We start from the raw sequence: 22007 nt of genomic DNA on the forward strand, positions 1-22007 counted from the left end.
AGTTTAGAGTCTCGAGACTCGGTTAAAAAGTAAACTCTTTGTCATAGAGCTCATCTCGACAAGTTGCAGGGCAATTTGTTGTCTAGCACGCGTTACGAAAAATAGGAAATATCGTACCGCAGAAGCCGCGGAATCTAGCCTCTTGACTTCGAAGTCTGGCAAATTGTTCTGGGGTCATACAAGTGCATTGTGGCTCTCTGGATCTGCTCGGCGATGCCGGCGTCGATAGAGGCTTTCTCCGTGTTTTGATCTTCTGCTTGTTCGGTGGTTCGAGCTTCAATGAGTAAGAAGAGGACGCTTTCCTTGAAATCTTGAACGACGGTGACTGTACGAGAAAATTAACTAATGACTGTAAATTACTCGATACTTGGTATCGCGATCGATTTTCTTAATCCCAAACTCGTATTCGATATCGCTCGATAACAATGCCCAACCGCCGTACGAAAAGTTCCGCCGTTTTTCATCCAACAAGCTCTCTACCCTTTTACACATTACACGCAAACCTACGCGTTCTTTACGCCTTGTGTAGTATCGTAAATAAGAATAAATAAGAATAAACGTGGGAACTTTCCTTCAAACCTAATACGAACAGCTTTTCTCTCTAAACTTACGCAACATTCTCTGAATTGTTTAGCATCTATCGGAGAAGTGAAATTCAATCCCCATGTATCGTTAGTCATCGTATCTTTCCAATAAACAAAGCATTCCGACGCTTGTCCGATACGTGTTCCTTAAACAGAATGAAAAATGTGAAAAGAGATTAGGGGGAGCAGCCGTGTTGTTTGAAAAATACGAGATCGTGTATCATCAGCTTTACCTGGTTGAACCAATCGCACGTCGAGAATTTTGTCCACCTGACTATTGTACGCAGTAATATGGAAGACGCATTCCGGCGAATCTTGGATACAAGTGATATTTACAGGAACTAAATCTTCCGATACCTGTTGCCATTTTACAGTCCCTGCCCCTCCACTCACATGGAACACTTCGGCCCACAACCTAAAAAATCTCATTACTGGATATTGCGTCACGGTAACAATCTTTATCACATCGATATATCAAACAGGTTAATTTAATATTATTACTGAGAAAGGATAAGAAAAACGGAATTAAAGAAACGTCGCTTGATCAACAACAACAACAAAACTAGAGAATATCGAAATATACGTATGTATTATTTTTCGTTAAAGTAGTCGGTTATTTGCTTCGATCGAAATTTTAAATAACATTTCGCTTATGTATGTATGCATGCGTGCATGTCGTTATTAGTTATTAGCTTTTTCTGGAAACCGACACAGTAATAGTACGTGTATCGTGTTATAAAAGCGGCTCGCGATATAGATGGAACAGTGAAAAAAATCCATCGACACGACTAAAACTAACAATTCTGTAAATGTCTATTTTTCAAGGGAAATCAACAAGTTGCGCTTTTATTTAAAACATTTTTTTAAACGATACAGCTGAAATTATCTAATTTTATCAATTTACGATGCAGAAAGGCTAACCTTATTCCCTGAAATATCAGCCAATACACACACGGTAATCTATGTATAAATATACATGTAGAAAAATTACGAGACATAATAATTCCATTATCATCCATTCTGCGCAACATAATAACGCGCAAAAGCTTTTGTTTATCCAAACAGGATGGTAATTAAAGTTTTGGAAAAAATTTGAAAATTTCAACGCGCACATGTTTGTTGGTTCGTTCGTTCGTTCGGTCGTTCGTTCGTTCGGTCGTTCGGTCGTTCGGTCGTTCGGTCGTAGTTTCACTAATTAAACGATAAACAATAAGAGGACGCTATATTAAAATATCATGCAAACGAGGCATGAGTTGTGGAACGATGTGCTAAATAAATAGATTATTTTCGATGCATAAAAGTAACCATGTTAAACGATGATAGTCTCGAGTCAATTCTAGCAATCGTATTAGTTTTAACAATCGTTTCAAGCAGAAATCTGCGACGAACAACAACGGACAAACCGATCACAGTATGTGGTCGAAAATTGTCCAAGTACCAGTTGTCTGGTTCCTTGACATAATTTTCTATATCGTCGTACAGCAACAGCAACGCCAACACCAAAATCACATGTGTACATTGAAACGTAAATATAAAAATCATAAAAGAATACTTGGAGAATTTTGTTCATCATGTACCGTGATCAGCTTCAGGCAAAAGGCAACGATATGAAAAATGAACTTTGGACTTGAAGAACGTGCGATACGAGAAAGAAACGGAGAAAGACCAGGGATGATAAAATAGGATAGACTGCATTAAAAAAATAAAGTCAGAATAGAGAGAAAGGAAGAGAAAGTGACTTGACCAAACGCGCAGAGATGGATGCAAACACGCGCGCACGCGTCTGATGCATGCTTTGTATGCTGTCTGTGTGCGAGTGTGCTGCGCAAGTGTACGTGTGCGGGCGCGCGCGTATTTTCGTATGTGTCTCCGGAGGAGAGGAACAAGTAGAAAGGAATAAACGAGAATTAAAAGAACCCAGGTAGAACAATTTGATTGGACAAACGAACCAAGAATTTCGTTGGTCAATAACGTTATTTAAACGTTTTCAAATGAAACGAACGTAACCGATCAGTGAAATCTATCCATGTACGTGTATAGTTGGACATTCAACAAAACGTATACACGCTATTATTCGCTATATATCATATATTAATTAGTGTTTATTAAGAAATGTATAGGCTGCGATCGATGATCGTTATAAAGGACAAGATAAAACTAAATTGCAAATGGTTATGCTCTACCTGAGGAAAAGAACAAATTACAATGCATTCAATGTAAATGTGTACGAGTGACCTTCTCAAAGATAGAGACTGATAATGTAGTCGTATGGAGTGGTTGAATGGTTGAATGCTATGGTATGCGCACCTCTTCCTTTCTCTTAAGCTTCCGCACCTGAGCAAGTGGCCAGTATCACCCCTGCGACCTCCGCTGCTGCTCATTCCGCCCCTAACCCCTGTCTGCCATGGGGAATCTTCGTACCGATACGTCTTTCTGATAAGGGGAGCACAACTGCAAGACAGCTTATTGCCCATTCTATGCTTCTTATTTTCTTATCCAACCTGTGATTCTTCACGCCTCCCCTTCACGCCTCCCCTTCACGCCTCTTCTTGCTGATCAATTTCCATTTACTACTTTACTTTAATTTCAGAAATATGATGCTTCAGGGCATGCTCTCTACCCTTTATTTAACTTTTATCTAATCCTTTTACGCATTTAGTTCATCTATTCTCTCTCTCTCTCTCTCTCTCTCTCTCTCTCTCTCTCTCTCTCTCTCCCTCTCTTTCGCTCTCTCCCTCCTTCTCTTTCTCTCTTTGTCCGTCTGTCTGTCTGTCTGTCTGTCTGTTTCACACACACACACGCACACACGCGCACGCACGCACGCACACACACACATACACTGTTTCCTAGGCACCCTTGTAGCTTGCTTCTTCTTTCACTTCTCTTCCAACATCGATTCTCAATTGCTGACGCTGTCGATACTTTTTGAAAAATCAATCCAATGTCAAATTCACTTTGATTGGCTTGTCTGTCGACTTTTGGCACTGTTTTCTTTCTTTCATTAAACACCGATTCGACTGGTGATTATTGTTTATACTTTCTTGTTATTGTTCTGTTCTGGGAAGCACTATATGTGTATCACAGGGACGATACCCTGTGATATGAGAGAGGATATAGGAGAAGATAACTTTATTGTCACATCGTTGCAGATGTTCGAAAGGTCATCAGCTAGTCCCTGACATGATCGCTGAAAATATAATAATTTTATTGTATTAGTTTATGAATATCGTTCTGTTTAGTTTTTCTTAAGCACAACGTGCCCCCTCTGCCTCTTTTTTTCCCAAGTATGCACAAGAGAACAACTAATGAGAGAATCGGAACGAAAACTAGTAGTCAGGCTAAACGTATACAACGACACCGTTGCTTTCCACGAACCAATTCTATTCCACTGAATAAAACAACGTTAATTCCATTCCGCACACTTGTCTGTAAACAGTCGTAAACCGCAGAAAACACTAGAAATATTACAGTTAAAAGTTAGCAGCCGACTAGACGACAAGTTGGCTCGATAAACCGTGAAAAAATTCGTTGAAATATTGCAAAATTTTTTGTGCTTTTCCTTTTGTTTCTATTTTAAATATAAAGCTATTCGACATACGAGTAAAAAGCAATTGTAACGCGATGCAATAGGATAGATATTAGCGAGGTCAATGAAGCGGAGCGGGGCATTGCGTGGATGTGTCACGGATAATAATAGGGGTAGCGTCGCGGGAGGGTTACTGAACCGGTGCCGACTCTTCATCTACCTAATATTTCTCTAATGTACAAAACTCTACCGATATCCACGTTTACTTGCTATTATCTTTTTCTTTCGCTACTCTTTTCCTGACAATAGAACCATTAATGTTACTTATTTTTAATCATACGTAATTCTCTATTAATTATTTACATAATACAAGCGCGCGCGCGCATCTACTACCGACTCTATTTCGAAGGTAATAATACCGCCCTTTATACATTCGAGAAAATAGACGCGTAATTATTCGATAAAAATGTGAGTTTCTATCGTAACGCAAAAGTTACAATTGTAAAGAAATTGTGTACTAATCGATCGATTCGCATAAAGTCAAGGAAAATATAGAAATAGAAATCCATCTAAAACGTGTGTGCGAGTCAAGCAACAACATTATTCGAGTAATAAAATCACTTCCTCGAACGAAAGTAACTGGTAACACAATTTAATTAAACACTCGAACGTCCATCGTTTGACAATCAATTCCAGCCATTGTAGGGGAAAAGTACGACGGAATGGTACGCATTTACAAGTTATAATAGTAACAACGATCGTGTAGTAAAGAATCGCATGGTACGATAAAATAAGGTTTGCGTTCAACCATCATCACCAACACGAATGGACGTCTGAATCAGTTTCTAGAGTCAGTTAACCCAACAGGAGGGACTGGGACAAAGTAGGCGTTTGAGTAGCGTAGGCGTGGGTGAAGAGAACTTTCTAAACGCTATATCGATTTCAAGCCTGATGCGGTTACTTGCCGTCCGCGCCTAAACATGAATGGCGGGTGCATAAGCCGGCCACATCGTTTCAAATATCTATCGCCTACTTTTTTTTCCTTCTCCCGTAGCTTCCTGATAATAATTCACGCTCAAGTATGCCGTAAACGTTTAATGGTTAGTTTCTATTTCCAATAGAAACAGTTCCCCTTTTTCCATTGACTTTCACGAATCGGATGCTTGGTCACTGGTCTATCGAAAGTGTTTGAGTTAAAAAAATGTCGAAAAACCTTTTCGATACAACGATTGCACAATCGATGGATCATACGAAACACTGTACGGTACGAGACACCTTATAGGAAACGGCTCAGCCTAGTTAGAGGCACCTCACCCTGCCGTTCGGGTAAACACTGCGTCAGCCAGGATGCACCAGATGCACCAGATGCACCAGCCGCTGTCCAGTGGTTAATCAACGCCCCTTGCTAGATCCAGCAAAAAGAGGCGAACGGATGTGGTAAAGTAAGAGATAGGATGGTAAATGCAAGACTGGAGAGGGATTACGGACTGTATAAACCAAGGGATGGGCTACTGTGCTCCTAGTAGAGGGGTGGGATCACCACAGTATCCAATCCACCCTTTCGAAAAGCAAATAATTCGCCAACAATCACTCGTCGGCAAATAAATGACAATTTACCCAACGACGTGCCGTCAAGGATCGTTCGAGCACCCAACACACTTCACCGTCGCCGCGTCGCTGTTACAAATAAAAGATCACCCGTCCGAAATTTCCGGTATTTCGCGCGAAATCCTCGCGAACGACGTAGCCATGGATACTGCAGGATCGAGCAAAAGAGGCAACTGCCCCGTTACCCACCTCCCCTTCTTCTACGAATGCGCGCCCCTCGACCGAAAATGTCAATATCCTCTCTTGCTGCGCCCGCGATGCGCTCCATGTTACTCTGAACAGCCCTGTATGCGTTTTCTATTCCTCCCTCTACCCTTACACCGCCCATACGCCCAACCCTCGCACCACTCGCTCACTCTTATCCCTTCTTGCCCTCGCTCTTTCAATTTTTCTTACTTCCGTCGCTCAATTCTTCTTCCTTACTCGCATTTTATTTTCCTCCTTCTCTCTACAATTTTACACCATCCTTTCTTTTCTCACTCTCCTATTTCATCCATTATCCGATATACAATCTTTATTCACTTCTCCATCACTATATACTTTTTTACGTTCCATCGATAACACACTATCCCATTCCTCGACTTTTTACATTAACAACTCACCATCAAACGAATACGAAGTGATCGTTGTCACTGTCGCGTTGTCGTCGCCGTCATCGTCGTCGTCGTCGTCGTCGTCGTCGTCGTCGTCGTCGTCGCCGTCGTTTTCGTCGCCGTCGCCGTCGTCGTCGCCGTCGTCGTCGTTGTCGTCGTCGTGGTCGTCGTCGTGGTCGTCGTCGTCGTCGTCGTCGCCGTCGTAGTCGCTGCCGCGTTTCTATACCGAGGTGTAACCATAGTGATTACAGATCGATATCAGACATGCGCGTTCTCGCGTTTACTTATAAAACGAAACAATTACCACCCTCGCAATCAACCTCTCTTTCTTATATCATTTCTAATGAATGCTCAAACGACGTCTTCGATCATTCAAACATATTTTACATATTTCAACGACTATTCCATCTCATTACATCTTCTCTTCTATCTCTCCTCCCCCCTTTCTAATCGTTTTTAACATTTACAAGTTAAACATTCCATACAAGTACATGTTATATTTTACTCGTCCATTTATTTATTTATCAACGACGATATCGGCATTTATCAATACGTGTATATTTTATTTCGAATCGTGTCACTTGGAAATTATTAACGTTAAATATAAAACAAAATAAAGCCAATACTCGACTGCATTGAGAAAAAAATGAAAATTGTTTGAAAATATTTAAAACTTTTCCAACATCGTATAGCCCGCGTCTGACTGCGTCTGATGACTGCGCCATCTGTCTACAGGAAATTTTAATACACAACTCGTAAACGCAACGCATTCGAATTTTCCGATAAACAAATTCTTTTACACTAAACTATCAAATTGATACTATGTATGCGTGTTTATGATGTATTGCAGTATGCGTACATCAGTACGACAATAGAAAAAAAGACGTAAGAACAAACATTCAACTGGTGTTGGGGATGTTGACGAGTCGATCATGACAAATTTTCTCATTACAGAACGTTCAGAGCGTATATTAAATTATATGTTTACGCGTCTAGATAGGAATTTATGTTGACTAGATTGAGAAACGTTATTTTCAATATCTCTGTAAATTAAATCACACCCGAGAGCAACCGACCTACTTCGACATAACCTACGTTTTAAATTTCTTTTTCAGCGTTCAGTTAAATGTCATTATTAAAAATAATGCTCAACAGAATCCGAGTAAATTTCAAGTCAACGTTTGGAAATGTTCAGTCGCGTTCTATTAGTAAGCTATCTGTTAAATGTAAGGTGAACGTTGAAGATAAAATGCAAGCTTGGCAGATACACTCGTACGGAGGTCTGGAGGAATTGAAGCTTTCAAACATCAGAATTCCGGTGATCGCTAGACCGACGGACGTCTTGATAAAAGTCCAAGCATCTAGCGTAAATCCAATAGACATTGCCATGACGAGTAATACATGTCTCGTTATTCATCATTTTTTCGTGGTTTAACATTTTTAAGGTGCATTTATTTTCATTCCGATATACGTATGTTGTTAGGAGGATATGGAGCAGCAGTTCTAAATTTTATGCGGAAAACAAAGAGTCTCACTGGTGGTGGACAGCATAATGAATTAGAGCTTCCATTAACTTTAGGCAGAGACTTTTCCGGTGTGATAGTTTCAAAGGGGCACGGCGTCGGCAATAGGTTAAAATTAGGCGACCAAGTATGGGGCGTAGTTCCAGTGGAACAACAGGGTTGTCATGCTGGTTACGTAGCAGTCGATAATAATTTGGTAAATAGTAGCATTATTTTCTCCTATATGCGTAAAGGATAAATTAAAGCAAAGATATGCAAAATTCTCTATTAGGTTGCGCTGCATCCTAAAAATTTATCGTGCGTAGAGGCAGCTAGTATATTGTATGCTGGACTTACAGCATGGTCTGCTTTATGGATTACCGGTGGATTATGTTATAAGAGTACAATGGCAACAAGAAAAAATAATAGAATTTTAGTATTAGGTGGTTCCGGTGGAGTAGGAACGTTGGCGATACAACTTGCAAAGGCTTGGAACATGCACGTGCGTCACTTACAAGATGAATAAAACTTATTATTTCTATCTGTCATAAAACATAAATCAAACTGGTTTAGGTTATTACCACTTGTAGTAGCGACGCTGTAAATCTCGTGCAAAAATTAGGAGCAGACGTTGTAATCGATTATAAACTGGACGACGCTGATTCAAAAGTGATTACAGAGGGGCCGTACGTAATTTCTTTATCTTCGTATAGAGAAGAAAGTTGAATTTTTTTAAATTCTCCTCTCACTTATCCTATAGATACAACATAATTTTGGATTGTGCTAATCAGGGGCCACATCAGATACGATCAAAGGGTTATCCACATTGTACTTATATAACTTTAAATTCTCCGCTGCTAAAAAATATCGATCGACACGGATTAATTGCCGGAACCATGAAAAATATAGGAGATTTGGTGAAATATAACATCCCTACTGTGGAAAATAAAAGTTTCGTGAAATGGGGATTTTTTACACCTTCGCAAGCAGGAATCGTGGCTCTTCAACAATTTGTTGAAACTGGAGAGGTATTTACAAATACATATTATTTAAACTTTTTACTATTTAGAAGAAACTGAAATTAATTAGAACCGTACGTTGGTTCATCAAACGCGTATCCATTTAATTTCAGGTTGTCCCAGTAGTAAAAAAAGTATATCAGTTCCAAGAATTACCATTAGCATACGATAGAGTGGCTCAAGGTCACTTACGGGGTAAATTGGTCGTCGACATGAGATTGTATTAATAAAAACGAAAAATGTTGATCAAGAAAACAACAGCGTCTAGAGAAGAATTTATTTATTCCATCAGAACGGGGTATATGTTTTAACTTTTACAGGAATTAATTATACTTTTTGTTAAATAGATTTTCTATTACTTGTTTGTTATTTACGCGTGACGCGTGATTTACAAACCCAACTTTCTCGCGAACTTGATACCAACAATCCGTTGCAATTTCCGTTGCTTTTTCCGTACCATCTTTTAAAACTTGTTCCAAGTATGTTGGCTCGTTGATTAATTTCGAAAATTCTTGTCGAATCGGAGACAGTGCCTCTATAATAAAATCTGCTAGCATCAACTTGTACCTGTGTTGTACAGACAAAGAAGCTTATTTACTGATCGATGTATGCAGTAACGATAGAATTTTCAACGCGTCTACATACTTTCCAGTGTCTAATCCTTTCGCTTCTAGACATATCTGGTTCGGCATTTTCCCAGAAAGCATAGAATGAATAGTAATTAAATTTGTTACACCAGGACGCTTTTCAGGTTCGTAAGTTACTTCTGACGTACAATCTGTCACGGCCTTTTTTATTTTTTCCAACAAGTTATTTGGCTCATCTAGTATGTCTATTTTACTTTTTTGATCCATACTTGATTTCGACATTTTCTTCAGAGGATCGCGTAGAGACTTTATCCGTTGACTCGCGTCATCTATAGATATACATTTTAAAAGAAACGTATGTTTTTACTTTTCTTTTCATATCTATACGTATATGCGCGCGCACGTATCAATAATAAATTTATAAAGATACAAACGTTTAAAATATACAAAGAAATTTTACCATTAACTAAAGAATGCGGTACAGGAAACGTATCTCCAAACTTTTTGTTGAACGTAATAGCCAAGTCTTGTGCTAACTGAATATGTTGAACTTGATCTTTCCCAACAGGAACATGGGTTGCTCTGCAAAGTACATGTAGATTTATAAATTGTCAAAGGAAATACTCGTCAATCAAATTGAAACGTTAATAAACTTGTCGCCTTGTCGACATTTACCTGTATAATAATATATCAGCTGCTTGTAGAACAGGGTAGATGTATATACTTAGCGGGACATCTTTTACCGTTTGACTTTTCTCCTTAAATTGAGGCAAGTGTGCCAATCGTGCTAATGTTGTTACACATCCAAGAACCCAGCATAATTCTGCGTGCATAGGTACAGTGGATTGTTGAAACAATATGCTCCTTTTCGGATCTATGCCACATGCTAACAATGTGGCCGTCATTTTTAGTACATTATCATATAATATTTTGGGATTCTAGAACATTTGCTCTTAATTGGCACATATTTCTATTTATTTTGTCAAATTATAGTACAATTATTGAGTATGAAGGAACACTAAATAATAATAATAGTTTAAAATGTTAAATATTTGTAGCAATGTCTTCATTTTTTACGAAATAGTATTTTTTTCAAAAGATGTTTGTTTTTATATCTGTACAGATTACGCAGGGCTAATTTTCGAAAATCTTACGTGCGGTAGAGTGATAGAATGCATATCTACAATGCTCCAAATAACATTTTCTCCGTTATCTTGGAGTTGCACCCATTTTTTTATAGCACCAAGGTAATTCCCTAAATGTACGTTTCCAGTTGGCTGAATTCCCGAAAATATTCTCTTCGAATTGCATTTCGATACCTGAGTTATTAATTTCATAATACATGTAATATAAATTTATCGGTTCGAGTCTAAAATTACATAAAATCCAGTAAAACTTAACCATTCGATTGTACTGTTTTATGGATACGCCTTTGTATTTGACACTTTTAAATGCAACACTACTTTTTAATAGTGTAAACATTTTTAACGATGTATATATATGTATTATATTACATTTAATCGAAAGGTGTTGTATAAGAGAAAGTAATTTTAATAAGTTATCGATACTATTATATATTCATTCCAAACGAATTCTTTTCTTTATCTCCTGATGCTTCTAGTTGGGTTGGTGCGTGGCTTGAATGCTAGATGGCTTCCAAGAAAACTAGTGCATGGTATACGTAATATATTTAAAAGAATTGGATGCGCTTCACAACGAGAATTTAAAATAAATAAATACCGAAAACATTTTAAACAAAATACGCGAATAAAGTTTGTATATTGGTTCGTTGGTCAGTTTGGTCTTGGATATTTTGTGAAATCTATAAATGAAATATTGTAAAATGGTCCGTATCGTGAAACTGAACTTTGACTTTTCCAAGTGAAACATAATTTAAAGCATGTATAATTGATAAAGGGCTTACGAAACTGCGAAACGAAAAAACATTGCTTCCAACGTCTATTATATATACATACATACATACATAGTTTGTGCTTCTAATTAGCATGTTACGAAAAAAGTATAAAGTGCAACGTCTATTACGTATTTTCAGTGTTATCGAGTCAGATTGAAATAAAATTTTTGTGCTAGTACCACAGACTACTTATACGAGTAGACCTTTCACCCAATGTATTTTTTCGGCCCATTTTTCTGGGGCTCTAGAGCCCCATTACCATTTTCGTGTCACTCGCAACATTACCAACAGATTTAGAAATGAATTTCAATCCATGCATAGTCAACTCACATGTATATACTTACGCACACGTTACAACTGTCTGCCCATCAACACTAATTCAGCGGTTCGAACTGATGTAGAAAAAGACATGTATTAACAAAAATTAACGAATAGAGAATGAGTAATACTACAGATACGAAGGTTATACATATGTGTCTTGATAAATGTAAAAATTGATTCGTAACAGTGTTATCAGACGGCAGACCGGTGCCCAGAGTAAGCTTACCCCTCCATTTACACACACCAATTCACGGCCATGTGTACGTGAGCTTAGGTGCTTTGGACAGCTTCGAGAATTGAAGAAAGAAGGCGAATCTGAGTCTTTCTTTCTTGCTTTCGAAACAGCTAAAACCCGATTTGTGTCAACCTGCATACGATTTTCAGTCTCAATTGCCCAGACATTTTTATTTTCCGACCTATGTATACCTATTATACATAAACGAGGTAAAGAATAGACCTATCGTTAGTGGGATGAACGCTGTCGCTGTACCACGAGTGTCTTATAACATGAGATACACTCTTCCAAAGTGGAACGAAATGTTAAAAAGATCATGCATCAAATTGTAAGAGGATCCTCGTAAGAAGGCTTTAATCTTCGTAATAGTTTTAGTGGGTCAACAATGACTAGCTTATGGTCACTGGTGGTCAACAGTGAGGTTGGCATTAAGGTCAGCGGTCCAGTTAAGATCCAGAAATGGTCAAGAGATGGGACTAATCGAAATAGTATTGTTCTCTAGACCAAGCGGTTCTTAACTCTTCACGTTGACATTGTCTCCCCACTTTTCGACTTCCCCACTCGTAGACTACCGCTGGAGAAATTCTTCAGTACCCCTGGAGCATCCAGGGGAATCGGGTCTCGCGGGCCAAAGTCAGGCCATTCGTGGTGTGCTGACCACTGGGGGGACCAGGAGTGACCAGGAGTGACCAGGACTGACCACTACTGACCACTACTGACCAACGCAGATCCGATTACTGACCACTACTGACCAGTGCCGGACGGTGATGACCAACGGTAAGAACTGTTTAAAAATTCTCTCCCCTCTTCTATTCTATCGTTTGATACCAATTTCGCTTGAATGAACTGATTTTGCCTTGCTTGTCTAACCGATGTTGCTATAATATGAATATTTTCTTACTTTACAGATAGCCCAGTGGTAACTATCCCATCCTACTGACAACAAGTAGTAAGTCCACTCCACTAATTTTTATTCTATTATTTTTATTTGTTTGTTTCATGTGAATTCAATTTTATTTATCTATCTGATTTTATTTGACTATTATGAATGTTCCTTTTCTCTGTTTCTACTTTTACATTGTTTGTCGAATTTATGTTATTGCTTTAATGTGGTGGTCAACTGACCACCATCCATGAGAAAAGGGCGCTAAAATCAGCCCTGAATTTTCAGATCGGGCCAGGAAAGTCCATATCCCAATGTGGCCGGTAGATTCAACGATTGTGCGTAGCAACATGTTTGTTTCTCGGGGCAAAGTGACCCCAAGTACGTAGATTGTCGTTTACGGTGTTAGGCAAACACGAGGATAGAAGCAGGAGAAGAAAATTGAGAATCGATATTGAATTTGACGATTATAATTTTTCTCATTGTCGATTTATAACGAAGGCAAGCTGCGAACCAACATTTTAGATTAAAATTTGTTCGTTCTGTTATATTATTTCTTTACATTCGAAATCATAATACAATACAGGATTCGTGTATACAGCGTACGTACACGATATCATCTTAAACATAAGTTCCACATAACTTATGAAACTCGGCAACATGAAATTATACGCTAAAAGTTATGTACAGATCGATCGTTATCATGAAAACCAATCGCGTCGCGACTCGTCAGTGTCCTTTGCACGAACGGAGAAGTATTCTACGTCTACGTTACAACGCAAGTTGGTGTAATTTTTTTTTGGCCACGCCGCCAATAGAATTTTCACTGGTTTTTGCTGCAAATATATCGGGCATTTTTCTTTTCAACCTTCGGTTAGAATTTCAAGCAGAAGTCGTCTTAAGCTATCGAGACCTGTTAAAAAACCACAATCCGGGCCTTGGTGCACCATGGAACTTGAATTGCAAGGTACGGTCGAACCGTGCACAAAAGTTGTATGCGCGAAATCGATCATTTTTACATCGACGCGTGCTTCCTGAGACTTTTGTTTTATTTTCGATCGATACGAGCACGATGTATACCTGCGAATAAAATTTTGTACGATATTAAAGAGACGCTGAATCATAAAAATTAAGAATCTTTAAGTATTTTATCGATTCAAATATTATTTGCGTTAATGTTTCGACGTTGAAACAAAGTAATAAAAAAAAGAAAAAAAAAAAAAAAAAAAATATAAAGTGTCTTTTTAAGTATTGCGTTCCGAAGGATCATGCATTTATACAGCTCTATACAGCTCGTATCGTTCTGTAAATGTCATCTATCAGGCGTCACTGGCTTGAAAGGGTACCCTCCCCGGGGAGGGATAGAAAGGTTCAAGTTAGGAATACCACGTGTAGGGTTGATCGTTACCGTACCGTCAAATTTGTTTATTTTACCTGTTCGACATGATATTGGTGCAGTCAACTTGTTCCTCTATTCTTTCCTCATTCTCGTACAGACGAAGCAGTCGATGTGCGTGCCTTTGTCTTTTCGGTCCGTTATCCGATCTAACTTCCGTGTCGGAACTAGTTTCCTCCGCGTTATCCGAACTTTGTCCAAAACAAAACTCGTCGTTCGAGGTGTCATAAAGCATCCACTGTTCGTATATGGGAGATTGAAGCACTGTGTCGATCAAGTTGTCACTAGATTCGACGAAAACAGTCTTCTTGCTGCTGGGATTGTGAGTTAGTGACATAAAAGTCGTTATTATTGATGGCGTTTAGTCAATTTACGTCTGTTAACCAAATAGGACATTAGGATGTAAAGAAATAATGTTGTATGGTGGAGCGCGTAAAAAGTTCGATGCGATTTTAAAGTTGTAACCTTCCTTTCTAAATGAAAATTGTACCGAGAATACACCCCCACCAGTCGGGATTAGATTATCTTGTGAATATTTTACGTTAAATTTTGATTAATTGATAATTAGTAAACTATACTTGCAATATTTCTATTCGATTCGATTATCGTAAGGTTCTTTTATATTTAAATACGTTTTAAAGGTTTGCTGAAACGCATGCTGCGAAGAAAATTTGTAAAACGTTATTTATTATAATGGAAAGAGAAAAAACGCGTTTAATGAAATTTTTACGCACCCTCTGTTCGTAGATGTTGCATGGTATAACGTATGACCTCTTACCGTCTATCAATAACCCTTTAATTGTCCCGACCGTAGCGGGCATGCAGGCCCTGTAGGTCATATATTTTTCAATAAAAGAAAATTTTTACGTCTCATATAAATACAGGATGCGAAGTAAATGGCGCGTTTCGTGTACAACGCATTCGTTACTTGGTTCTGGAAACAGACATGTGTACTGCACAATATTATTTATACGGTCGAAAGTATGGTACACGCAGAAAAAAAAAGATTAAATAAAATTGTACTTTCCAGTCCTTGAACTAACAGTACAATCCCGACAACACGATCAACGTGTTTCCTATATCAGAAAGCTTTCAAACAGAGCTACTATTACAATCGAGGACATAATCGTACCGCCGTATCATTTAATTAGCGAAACAGAATGACTATTTTAAATGAAAAATAAATAAAAAAAAGTCTGCCAGCGGGCGGCCTGTCCGTGACTAATCAATATTTATCTGGTTGCGAAATGGAGGAAAAATTATGGGAAATAAAACATGATCTGTTCGTGTAAGCAATACTGCGAAAGAAACTCGCGCACGCTAAAACAACTCAAACGATTAATCTGACCGATGAACGCGAATAACCGATAAAATGATTGGATATATCAATGATTTTTCGCAATCGTAAAATTAAAAATTCAATTATCCGAAGAGAATGCTTGAAAACAATAGTATTTTCTACATTCGTAGAAGCAGGAGGAGCATTCCTAAAAGAATACGAACGATTCCGAATTACGTGATAAATATTTTTCGTAATTGAACTGGCACGTAAAAAATTTTGACTTTATAATTAAACAGGACACGCACGTTTCTATCAAGTTTTCTAATTGTTTTTATAAAAATAACAAAGATCGAAAGTCGTACTACGTTAGATTAGATGCCCCGTCACGAGAAATGCGCCACTTACCGAACATCTTGTATATTTCTTTCGCTTTCATTTCGAGCGAAATGCAAAATTAAGTCGAGTTGAATTAAAGAAAGGAAATTGTCTTGAATTTATTGCGATGTAGAGGTGTTTGTACGCGTGTGCGTGTGCGTGTGCGTGTGCGTGTGCGCGCGTGTGTGTACGTGCATACGCGTCGATACAAATCAATAAATAGATGCATCATTTATACAAAATGTGAGAAAAGATAATATCAAAGAGGAATGAGAAATTAATAAAGCAAATAAAATGATCCATAGTTTGTAAAATTACTCGAAAATAAATTGAAACGATACTTTTCCACGCTTTACTATCTCGATCGGATTTTTCTACGTCGAGTATCGTACGACAAAATTTTCCTAGCACAGATTTCAAACCGAGCGTGGCGTATTGAAAATAATGTTAAAAAAAGAACGGTCGAAAAGCAATCGTCCGATTGAACATTGAAATTTTCTAAAGGCATATTCTGCGGTGTAGGTACGTACGAAACTGCAAAAATCATCTTGTTTTTGGTAGAAAAATCTATCTCATTCTCAATGTACGTCTTACGAAATATTCTTTCTATCTAGATATATTTATGTATATCGGTCGCATATGCGGTGATCGCGTCTACGCATGAATTTCATGCATCGTACGGATCCATGAAACAACATATAAATGCCCCTTTAATCTCTTGTTAATTGATAAATATTTGTGCCTAGTAACTTTTGCAGAGTTATACTCTACAACGCATGAGCAACGGTATACCTACGAAAGGATTTTGAAATCCAGCACATTCAGCTCCGATCCTCCCCTAGTAAGAAACTGATCGGGCTCGATTAGGGACTGGTATTGCCGCGCTTTATTATAGTTCAGCCGTAATAAAGAGCAGTTTTCTAAAAAGTGACGGTACACAGAAATATACATGCTTAAATTAGGAAAATATCGCACCGTCAGCTAATTAACGTACCAACCCCGATCGCCGCGCATCTATATACATAACTTGTCCGTATGGAATCGTAGTTGCGTATTTCATTCTACTACCGTTTTACACGCAGTGACGATACGTTTTAAAATAAATTAAACACACATTTCATACATATGTATAACAACCTAATTATCCGTAAATGAATTTGTTTAATCGACGAAAAGCATAACGTTATTCATAATTAAGTGCAATAAAGAATCGAAACGTCCGATACGAGAGTTAAATATGTAGATATATAGATGTGCGTGTGCGCGCGTGTATATGTACACATATGTATATGTATATACACATACACACTCACGTTTTAAAGTCATTCGAAGAGCCAACACATTCCAGTTGATACACTCAAGTACCGACGGTGCGATATTTCCTCTGAACCGGTTTTTAACAAAATGTCATTTAAATAAGCTTGAAACGTACTAAAAAACCATCGTAACAGCTAATGTTTTTTTTCTCGTGATAAACCCTCCAATGTTCCGATGGAGTATGTCGAGATACCTAGAAATGCAACCGTGAATCAAATTAACGATATAGTCCCGATTCAACAATTTATTTTAACCGGAAGTCGCCACTGTCCTTTATTCGCCGCAGAGCAGCGCGGTCGCACCTATTTCAACGATATTTAACATTTAATTTAATTTTCGAGTAGAAGAAAGATTTTACGTTTAACGCGATATATGTTAAGTCGCAAAGAATACATACATACATATATGCAACCAACGATACATGTATCCTATGTCAAATACATACTTGACCAGATAATATATATTATTCATTATTTGTTGAAAATATCGGAGGGTTGTAAGCACATTGATTAAAAATCTTGTACAATTGTTCCGAGGCAACGTTAACAAAAGCATACAATTATACGTAATTTCGAAAGAAAAAATAAGAAGAAAGATAATTAAATTCCTACCGTTATAATACATCAAAAAGATACATGACAATGAAAGATGAACGAACGAACGAACGAACGAATCAAGGAAATATAGTGAAAAAGAGTTAAGCATTTTGACAGCATCACAACGTTAGGAATTTAACGTGGGTCGTTACATGTCGAGTCGTCGTGAGAAAGGTTGTTTGCTTGCTAGGTTTTACATCTGTTTTATACAAGCGAAGAAAAGAATGACGTAAAATATTTAACCCTCTGGCGACGGACGCCTCGTCGTCGTCGTCATTTTGACCCCTTCTTAAAAATCGTTCTTCACGAATGAAAAAAGTAAACGTAAGAGAAAAAGCAGTGCGCAACTTGTGTTGACACACACCAGGGCCGACAGAGAGAGCCAGCCAGAGCCTCGACGTATGTAATTCGGTTATGGTTCCGTCTGCCATGCCGGCATGCCAGCAGGACGCTTCATGCTTTTGCCATCAGTCTGTCAATTTTTATCCGATATAATAGTATCCCGCGGCTCGAATTTCCTGCTACGTATTTTGTTACGATAAATAAATAGCTTCGCCAACAGCGTACGTTGCTGTAACATTTTATCACGAGTCAGCTTAGGACCGGAGCCCATTGTCGCTTAGTCCGCAGCCGTAGGGTTAAAAATATTTAAAATACCCATATCCGCGATAATATACTACCTAAGACGTTTCTTCCTAAAATCTTTGTGGAATTTATTTCACGCATAATTAGAAGTTGTTGTAATTTGAGAAATAAATTTGAAATTTTCGACGAATCGAAACGAAACGAAACAACCAATTACTTATTATCGAAATTATCGATGAAAATTCAAATCGAACAATAGGAGGAAAAAATAACTAATCACAAACCTTGGAGGGTAAAAACTAGCAGTATTTTTTGCCCCTCTAGCTGCTGCTTCACCAAATCCTCTGTGCAAAGTTGCTTGACTGATTTCCTCTTGAATCGAAACATTGTAATCCGTGGAACTGTTACTCGTGTCAGCGTCATAGCACGCTTCCGAACTATGAACAAAACTAGAATCGGTCGATTCTTCTTGTACTTGTAAACCAGTCGACGAGTGATCCAGCCCCGAAAAATTGTCCGTTTGATATCCTTCGTACACGACTAGCAACGAACTGGAACACGTTGAATGCAATTAAAGAGTCTAGGTTCGAATTACGGACCAGGTATACGAGGAGTAGACCTTACATCGATGTCGATTTCTCTGAAAAATTCCTTTTTTCTTTGATACTTTTTCGATCACCTGTGAATGTTCAGGTCGGTATGGTAGTCCGATGTAAGATCTACTCGGATAATGTATTCCAACGGACTTACCACGAATAAAATCGATAACTACTTTGTCTTTCGACCGCGCGTCGTAACTGTTCTAATTGGGGCACCACTTTTTCGATAACCAATTTTCGTAAACAAAACCCGTTATGAAAAAAGCGATACAACGCTGCTTTAAAACCTTCTTCGTTCAATTCCCTGCCCCAATATTTGTCTCGTTTCACGTAATGATTAGTGTCAGCTTGATAAACCTGTAAAATTCTTTGTCGATATAATGTAAGGAAAAGTATCGTTGTTCTCGTTGCTATTAGCGTTATCGTCGTCGATCGTTTAACACGTTCACGTCGGCGTTGGACGTTTTTTTTTCTCACTTTTTTGCCATCGGGCAGCTCCGTTACATTTCCTATATACTAATTTTCAACCATACGTCAGAGTGCAATGCGACACATCATTTGTCACCGGTGGTACGCGCAGCCGTACGTGAACGCGTTAAATACATTTACTGCCCTTTACTGCCATTGATTGCCATTTGTTGCCTGTTGTGCCGTCTGTATGCGCGTCTATCATACGTAGTACATTAAAATAACAAACCTGCATTCCACATAATCGAACACCCAAAGAGGCCGATGTGCTGGCAGCACATTTTGCAATTTGGGTGTTACGTTTCTCAACAGACGCATCGTCGCCGTGTTGTCTGGTTCCCATTTTTAGGTCCAATATACACGGATGAGTGTATCGAGATGTAATATTCTCCAATAAAAGAAAATCTATTTTTATGAAAAAATAATAAAACTATTTGTACATGATATCCCACGGGCGACGTAACTTAATGTTTTTTAGGTAATTTTCATTACTTTCTGTTTTTACCTCTTCGAGATACACAATTCCCATATCAGATTGTTTTAACAAAGTTAGTAAAAGCGTTGAATTTAGCTATATTCACAAGGAAGCTTAACAATTTTTTGTTACTTGTTATTTCCATGAAATATCATTTTTAAATAAAACATTTTATATACGTACACTGTCTGTTTGCCGCATTGTCTAAATGCATTCCTGATTTTGGTATTCCAGTTAAGGTGTTATCACGATGAATTTTCATTCTAAAAGAAATAATAAACGATTGCGGTTACAAAGTTGTACCAGGACGCTACGAAAACTGGTTCGACACGAACAAATGGAAATATTCTGAATTCGTTTAATGCGTCGGTGATTAGCAACAAGCATAAATAGGACAGCAGACCGCTCTGGAAACACAACTACCGAGTGACCAAATCGTGCTCGCGAAAAATTTTTCCATCTTGACCGCGACAGTTTAACCAAGTTTACATATACTTGGATAGAATTTATCCACCAAACGTTTACCTAAGTACATCGTCTTGTTTTCTTTTGGTCGAACCATGCCCTTGTCTATTATCTTGATCTCTGAAGCTAGGACTATAACGTTTATCCAAAGTAACTTGGCCGCTATTAGATGCTTGGATAACACCTTAAACATGGAAAATAATAGAAAACTATTAATCGGAAAAAGAAATTATGGAATCGAAGGAAAGGAAAAAGGAAGAGAACGCGATAATAAAAGCAACTTACCTTTAAATTTTGGAACAAAGATTTTTATGTCTTGCGGAATGTTTCGATAAAAATCAAGCTCTCTGCAGTTTAATGGTTTGCAAATTGTATTCTGGTTCAACAAAAGCAATCTGGTATGTCCACCGACCTATAAGAAAATTATGGTAACAATTTTGGTTGGTCCAATTTTACTTTACTTGGCAATGCGGTCAAGTAAAAAGTATTAACCTTTATCATAAAAAGGTATACGTAATCAAGAAAGGACGTACGTTAACAGTACCGTACGTTTATTATTTTGAAAAACGAATGTTTATTTTGCAAGAACAATAAGAAAACATTTAATTAGAAGTTTATTACAAGAACTACGGGAGAAAAAACGGTACCTGATTTTTGAAAGGCAACAACGCAACTTCTTCGTCATTCTCCTGCAGAAAGGACGAAGAACTGTTTGTATCGTGGCACTGTGGTTTAGTCTCTCCCATGCCCCACACACCCGAAAGATACACCATAACCGTTTACTAGAGTCCGATATACGAAATTGAAAGAAATTCGATTTATTCAGACGATTTCTACTTTCGTGTTTGTCAATGTTTTGCAACCATCCGACATCAGCGAAGACTCAACCAATACATTGTTTTTTAATAGTTTACCATGAACATAAAAGAAGGAGACCTTGTAATAATCGTAGTTTTGTTGAGTCAATTGGTCGTACGGAACAATGCACGGCGCAATGCAATCGACGATATTATCCTATCGATGAAATGCAATATCGTTATGGAAAGTGTACGCGAACGTTCATACCCTCTCAGGCGAAACTTTGATTAACCATGACGTTAGAGATGGAACGAGAGTTACCGTCCCCCATCACAGCCGAGCTATACATTACGAGTAGACCTTACCCCATAGACGAGATACATACGTGATACGTGTTTCAGCATTTAAAAAAAATTCTATAGGAATAGTTTGAATATTTTACCACTAGATGGGGAAACGTAGAATCATTTTCTAGGGAATTTAATTATCGCGGAGATAATTAAGAATAAAAAAAGAAGGAATAGAATGTAACTAAAGACGGTCGCATAAGCGTATTCTTTTCCCGAAGGCGTAATTCTGCGTGCACGAATAGAATAACTGCATATCATTGTCATTCAACACCTGACCCAACCCTTGTAGAACGAACGCCTTTCAGTTCTAACCCCTTCTAGAGTTAAACCTTTACGGTTAAAATTCGGGTATGGGATCGAACTGCAGAGCCCTCACTACACTTAACCCTTTCAGGCCTAACCCCTTCCAGAACTAACCTTCTGCGGTTAGGACATGGTTGGGGGTTCGGACAGCAGTCCCAACCCACCTTACACTTAACCTCCTTCAGTCCTAACCCTTTCCAGACCTAACCTTCTGCGGTTAGGACA

At 38.2% G+C, this 22007-nt stretch overlaps 4 protein-coding genes across 13 annotated transcripts in view; 1 reads left to right on the plus strand and 3 right to left on the minus strand.

The window, feature by feature from the left end:
• Sif (guanine nucleotide exchange factor still life) overlaps positions 1–5889 on the minus strand; it is a 28337-nt gene extending 22448 nt beyond the window's left edge. For 3 of the 8 annotated variants that reach the window (XM_076765813.1, XM_076765814.1, XM_076765815.1), the window contains exons 1-5: positions 5728–5888; positions 2892–3771; positions 818–999; positions 612–730; positions 118–325 (exon numbers count right to left, since the gene is read on the minus strand). In XM_076765813.1, coding sequence (XP_076621928.1) covers positions 118–325; positions 612–730; positions 818–999; positions 2892–3058 — 676 coding nt within the window. In that variant the 5' untranslated portion in view covers positions 3059–3771; positions 5728–5888. Of the gene's footprint in view, positions 1–117; positions 326–611; positions 731–817; positions 1000–2891; positions 3786–5727 lie in introns of those variants that run through there. The other 5 variants (XM_076765817.1, XM_076765816.1, XM_076765812.1 and 2 more) reach the window with 3 other exon arrangements.
• Positions 5890–7014: 1125 nt separating this feature from the next.
• LOC143341859 (NAD(P)H oxidoreductase RTN4IP1, mitochondrial) lies at positions 7015–9180 on the plus strand. Its single transcript, XM_076765174.1, has 6 exons — positions 7015–7705; positions 7795–8030; positions 8106–8315; positions 8387–8499; positions 8574–8841; positions 8946–9180. Exons 1-6 carry the CDS (start codon positions 7438–7440, stop codon positions 9057–9059), a joined length of 1209 nt encoding a protein of 402 aa, XP_076621289.1. The 5' UTR covers positions 7015–7437; the 3' UTR covers positions 9060–9180.
• On the minus strand, positions 9098–11065 carry Trprs-m (Tryptophanyl-tRNA synthetase, mitochondrial). Its single transcript, XM_076765175.1, has 6 exons — positions 10821–11065; positions 10574–10738; positions 10095–10357; positions 9880–10001; positions 9478–9748; positions 9098–9399 (listed from the first exon to the last, which is right to left on the minus strand). The coding sequence occupies exons 1-6, from the start codon at positions 10899–10901 to the stop codon at positions 9156–9158; spliced, it is 1146 nt and encodes a 381-aa protein (XP_076621290.1). The 5' UTR covers positions 10902–11065; the 3' UTR covers positions 9098–9155.
• Positions 11066–13305: 2240 nt separating this feature from the next.
• On the minus strand, positions 13306–21486 carry Ip6k (Inositol hexakisphosphate kinase). Of its 3 annotated transcripts, none has more exons than XM_076764996.1 (9): positions 20979–21486; positions 20617–20743; positions 20392–20515; positions 20050–20129; positions 19621–19796; positions 19075–19280; positions 18609–18875; positions 14208–14480; positions 13306–13853 (listed from the first exon to the last, which is right to left on the minus strand). In XM_076764996.1, the coding sequence occupies exons 1-9, from the start codon at positions 21102–21104 to the stop codon at positions 13637–13639; spliced, it is 1596 nt and encodes a 531-aa protein (XP_076621111.1). In that variant the 5' UTR covers positions 21105–21486; the 3' UTR covers positions 13306–13636. The 3 variants fall into 3 exon arrangements, with proteins under 3 accessions (XP_076621111.1, XP_076621110.1, XP_076621112.1); XM_076764995.1 differs by having other exon boundaries at positions 14208–14483; XM_076764997.1 differs by lacking the exons at positions 13306–13853; positions 14208–14480 and adding an exon at positions 14519–14997.
• Positions 21487–22007: the final 521 nt, after the last annotated feature.

This window comes from Colletes latitarsis, chromosome 5 (genome assembly GCF_051014445.1).
Source record: "Colletes latitarsis isolate SP2378_abdomen chromosome 5, iyColLati1, whole genome shotgun sequence".
Classification (NCBI taxonomy): domain Eukaryota; kingdom Metazoa; phylum Arthropoda; class Insecta; order Hymenoptera; family Colletidae; genus Colletes; species Colletes latitarsis.